Source organism: Arachis ipaensis, chromosome B02 (genome assembly GCF_000816755.2).
Source record: "Arachis ipaensis cultivar K30076 chromosome B02, Araip1.1, whole genome shotgun sequence".
Classification (NCBI taxonomy): Eukaryota; Viridiplantae; Streptophyta; class Magnoliopsida; order Fabales; family Fabaceae; genus Arachis; species Arachis ipaensis.
In genome coordinates this window covers 294522-300122 of record NC_029786.2, presented here as the reverse complement: position 1 = coordinate 300122, position 5601 = coordinate 294522, and the positions used below count along the sequence as shown (strand labels likewise).

The 5601-nt window shown below is 30.7% G+C and overlaps 1 protein-coding gene across 1 annotated transcript; it reads left to right on the top strand.

The window, feature by feature from the left end:
* On the top strand, nt 3527-4738 carry LOC107621238. The gene is made up of 3 exons (XM_016323275.2): nt 3527-3739; nt 3854-3915; nt 4351-4738. The coding sequence occupies exons 1-3, from the start codon at nt 3682-3684 to the stop codon at nt 4468-4470; spliced, it is 240 nt and encodes a 79-aa protein (XP_016178761.1). The 5' UTR covers nt 3527-3681; the 3' UTR covers nt 4471-4738.

The following is a 5601-nucleotide window of genomic DNA, read 5'->3' as shown; positions in this document are numbered from 1 at the left end:
TCACAAATATTTTTTAAAAAATAAAATAAAAAGATAAATAGGCGAATCCGTTTAACCCATTGAACTGACTATAAACAGTCCAAACTAAAAATTTATAGCCCGTAATTGAAGCGAACTTAAACGGTCGAATCTAAATAGGTTAGGCTAGCCCATTTAACGACCCTACAAATAATCAATTGATTTGTGAATGAAAACAGTTTTTCTTTTAAAACAATCGGTTATTTTATGAAGAGACAAAAGTTTGGTTTTCTTCTAATGAATTAATCAATTAATTTTATTACTTATCCATTCAACAAATTAACTCTATCCATTCATTTCTAACTTAAAATAATCAATTTTTTTATATATATAATTGATTTAGTAAGATTCTAATTGACTTAGGGCTTGTTTGGGTGAGCTTTTAAAAAAAGATCTTTTTTCGAGTTATCTTTTTTTAAAAGATCTTATAGAGAAGTAAAAGTAATTTTATGTTTGGATATCTCATGTAAAAAGGTCTTTTTATCAATCAATTATGTTTGGATATAACAATATAAAAGTACTTTTTTGTTTATTTATTACATGAAAAACATCTTTTTTTTTAAAGAAAAAAGATCTTTTAAAAAAAGATGTAAATTACAGCTTCTCAAAAAAGATCTTTTTTTGATTTTACTAGTGCTTTTACTTTTACTACTAGAAATTTGCCAAACACGTTAAAAAATAAAAAAAGATCTTTTTTCATTGAAAAAAGATCTTTTTTTAACAAAATAATGGCGCCCAAACATGTACTTAATCGAATCTAAAAGATGCTACGATTATATTATATCATTAGATTTTCCATATTTATATCTAAAATTTTAATTTTTTTTTTACAATATATCTTGGTTTGCCTTTATTCACATTTTTATCGCTCATTTAAATTATCCCAAACTTAGTAATCTCTAAGTGCCAACTAAAAAAAAAACAATTCTCGTGACAAACATTTAAACAAAAATAAAAATAACTCTTAAGTGAATATTTTTTTATCTTCTATATCTCCCAATCAGAATTTAATATAGACAACATAAAAATGGAAACACACTAAATATCAAAGAAGAAAACTATATCAGCAAAGGTTGTGAATTGAATCTAGTTCAGTTCAAATTGATTGCCTTTTTCTTTGAACAAATCATCATATATAGAGCTTGTTGATAATTTCCTTTAATGTATAAATCATTTCCCTAATTGTTGTAGTAGTCGTTCGTTGCACTCACTAAGGAGATAGCCATTAACTTTAATTGAAAATAACTTCCTTTTTTGACTTGATTACAATGTGTAGCAACTTTTCTATCATAAAGCAATCTGATAATTGTTATGCACATAATAAGAAACATTAATTATATTTATCATCACAAGAATTAATATTTAAATCTTGACTCAACAAAATATACAACAAACATATTAAACAAATAAAAAATATTTTCTTTTTATAAAATGTATTTTAATTAATTATCTTAATATATATTCTAAAGATATGTATGAGTTAAATCTTAATAATAATAATAAATCTCAAAAAAAAAATTATAATGAATATGTTAGACTTGTTTAGTACTAAGTGGCAAGAAGTAACGAAGTTTGATGTAATAAGAATTTGGGGAATGATATTGCGGGATGAAAATATGTTGAATCGGATGGTGCCTCAAGTGGTTTAGTGTTAATTTGGGATGAAATAATGTTTAAAATGAGTCGCTGTCATAAAGGGAAGCTTTAGTTATGTGTTGAAAGGGTCTTATTAAAAATAATTTCAATAATGTTTTTTTGGTGTATGGGGCTCATACAAGAGAAGAGAAATTTGCTGAGTGGGACAAATTGAGTTATATTGCAGGATTATGTCCGTCTCTATGGGAGACTTCAACGAGATTGTGCTGGTGAAGAGGAGAAAATATATTCTCAGATTAACAGAGTTTAAGTAAGAATTTGATACAACAATATATGCAACTGGAGGATAGGGGTGCACATGGGTCGGGTGAAGCCGGGTTTGATGTGACCCAGACCCGACCCGAAAATATACACCGGGTCTATTTATTAGACCCGAACCCGACCTAAATCCGATAAAACCAATACAATTTCGGGCCACAATTATACCGGGTGAAAACCGGATCGTTAACATTACATTACGTTGATACCTTCTTATAAGCTAGCATGTAAAAATATCCAAATTTCCAAGACTCCAACCATTATTTGACATGGTAAAATTCACTTAGAAAAATATAACAAGAACCAACCCTTCTTCAAAATTAAAGCATAACCACAATCAATACTAAAGCATAACTACAATCAATACTAATATTGTCTAATAACACCAAATATTTAAATTAATACAAATAACACAATATTATGCATTAGTCTAAAGTCTTATGCATTCTAAACATAAAACATTAACTTATAGTCTTATAATGACTAATAACACAAAATATTAAGATTTACAATACTTAAATTTCACATAAGAATAGCCATGATCCATCACTAATAATACAAAATATTAATTGTGTATGATGACCGGGCCACCGGGCTGACTTCGGGTGACCCGAGCTATGACCCGGACCTGACCCAAAATAATAACTGGGTCTATTTTTGAGACCATTATCTGGCCCTAAACCCAATGAAATCACACCAAATTAGCCCCTAAAGTGTTCGGGGCCGGGCCGGGTCTTCGAGCCGGACCGGGCCATGTGCACTCCTATTGGAGGACTTATACTTAGCGATCTTACAATAGATTTGACAGAGTTTTAATAAGAGTGGAGTGGTTGAAAATGTTTCTATAAGTACAAAATTAGAAATACACTATAAAAAGGAAGAGCACAAAAAATAATTAATGAGTCTTTTTGTAATTTTTTTTGAAACTTTTTTGTTTGTTTATTGTTACTCTTGCTTCACTTATTATATTGAACTCTATTATTTAAAAAAAATAATAATTAATAAGCTCATTGAAAATATTCGGAAGTATTTTTTTTATTCCTCCTTTTTTATTTCATTTTTCTTTGCCGAATTGTTGTTATGAAATCTGAAGGGATTAGCTGGCGATTAATTATTTAATCATGTCTAGTTTCTATATTTATTGTTTGGACTGCTCAAGGACCAGTATATCCTTGGCTTTTGATCAAATAAATAAAATTCATATATCTTAGTGGGTAGTGACGACGGGAATCTCATCTTGCTTGAGCAACTAATCAACTTATTAGGAATGTACGAATAAAATTGGATTTGTCTCAACTTAGACTTAATTTTAATATACATTAGTTTTATTTTTTAGACTTTAATTTAATCCTTAAATTTAATGAAATTTAAATATTTTCAGATCACAATTATACTAAATTTAAATTGGATGAAAATCAAACTTTTAAAATATTATAATTTTATAAACTTACAAAATTAAAATAGAATAATTAATAAACAGATAAATACTTTTTTGCGGCGCCTCTGAAAATGATAATTAACAAATTTGGGGAGGAAAATGTGAAATGAGCAAACTGAGAGGACCAAATGTAAATTAAGTAATTAACTGAAAAATAAAAGGCTTCTAATAATATAGTTGAGGATTTCTGTGGGATTAGGGTTTAACTCGAACTGATTCAGCGCACACTGTAATCAAATACCTAACCCTAGAGGCTCGAAAATTTTCCCCAAATCTTCTGTATTTGTGAGTTCATCAATCAGCAATTGAAAATGTCGAAGAAGAACAACCTCGCTAAGAGAAAGAAGCAGTACGAATTCGATCTCCAAAGTACTGTCTGCCACTCTCTCCTCTGCAAAAATTTCCCAATTCTTTTTTGCCAATTTTGAAAATTCAAGCTTTCGTGTTCTAATTGTTCTGTTGTTGCGGTAAATTCACTTTCAGGAGAGAAGCAGGAGAAGCTGAAGAAAGAACAGAAGCTCAACGCAAAGAAAAACAAGATGAAAGTAAGTTTCCCCTTTCAATTTCTCAATTCCTTTTTTATTTTCTATTTTTTGTGTAAGAAAGTTAGGAATGTTTGTTTTGAGCTTACTATACCTTTATAGATTCCAACTTTGATAATTTGATATAAAAGGTTCTTTCTCTTTTTGGTGAGTGTGGAAAAGTGGTTATCCTACTTACCACTATGATATGAAGTTTTGTTAAGTGAGGATACTGCATCAAATTTGCTTTCTTTATGTGATTCCACTGTTGCATTAGCAAAGGTGTTCGACTCAACTACCATGATCTCATAACTAATGCAAACACAAACATCTAATTGGCTTATAAAACTCTCTTACATTGTGATTGCATAGCAATTAAACTCATGTGTGGCTATTTATTGTGGTGTGTGTGTGTTAACTATTAAGGATTAATGGTATTCTGTTGGGAAATATTTATAGGTTGATGGTGGCAAGAAGAAGGGTGGAAGTGGATTTCAAGTGGGGAAGAGAAAGCTGAAGACCAAGTTGACAGCAGTAGCTAAAGCTAAAGCTACACAGGCAATGGAGCTTGATAAATGAGGTTTGACTTCATTTTTGTGATTTTAGGTGATGTATTTAACCTTGATGGATCACAGAGTTGTTGACGTTCGATAATCCTTTCTTTTTTTTTCTGCTTTCCACATAAGGTTGTGACTTGCAAGCTCTGTATATTAGGCAGACTGATTTCATTGTAATAGTTGTCTCTCTTCTACAATTTTGTCTCTAATCACCATCTATGAACTTTATAATACAATCTAAGAATTTCCATTTACATATTACTATTCATTGATAACAAATTATGCTCGTATATTCAACTTTGTTGTGGTAGTTGTCTCTCCTCTGTAACTTTGCCTCTGATCATCTATGAACTTTATACAATTTACAGATCTATCTTTTCATCTTATCTTATTATTGATAAAAGACAATTTACACTCGTGTCGTCACACGCAGCCTATATAGTGTTTGTTGGATAAATTAGTTGTTGATAGGAAGAAAGCTAAGCTTTTTGTTTACTTGATGCGGTATATACTTAGTACTAGCACTGAGTGAAGTTCATTATTATAGGATCTTGTGAGGTGTAATTGATTTATTAATGTCCTTCTATGCCATCTAAGTCTGCATATGTGCATCTTGAGCATCAAATATTTGCATCTTGTCCTTGATTCCGATGTCTTAAGAATGGTAATGAGTTTGTTGATGTAAGTGCTGTTAAAAATGATTGGTAGTGACTTGTGAGTAATGCTGAATCTCAGAAAGATTTTGGGAGACTAATGCTTGTGAGTAATGTTTGAAATCCTTAAGAATGGTAGAAAACCGAAAATTGCAGTGTTTTTCACATCCTGTTTTTGTGTAAAAATATTTCTTCACATCCTTTTTTTTTTTTTTGGGTCGGTGGATTGGACAACCCCCAATCCTAGGTACACAGTACACACCCACACACTCCTCACATATTTACCCATTTTTTCTTCTCGGTTGCAGCTGGTAGGACTCGAATCCGAGACCTTTGAGATGGGGAGGGGGCGAAATGCCGTGTGATTGGAAGAAATAAGCCCAAAATTGTATAGTATAGGTGGCCCAACTAGCAAAGCTCTCACCAAATTAAAAAAAAAAGGGGTAAGGTAACATAATAGAAATTAGAAAGAATTCAATACCAAAACAAAAAGAACTTAG

Coding starts and splice junctions, on each gene's coding strand:
- LOC107621238 (XM_016323275.2), top strand. CDS start 3,682: ATGTCGAAGAAGAACAACCTCGCTAAGAGAAAGAAGCAGTACGAATTC. Junction 3,740..3,853: donor GTACGAATTCGATCTCCAAA/GTACTGTCTGCC, acceptor ATTCACTTTCAG/GAGAGAAGCAGGAGAAGCTG. Junction 3,916..4,350: donor CAAAGAAAAACAAGATGAAA/GTAAGTTTCCCC, acceptor AAATATTTATAG/GTTGATGGTGGCAAGAAGAA.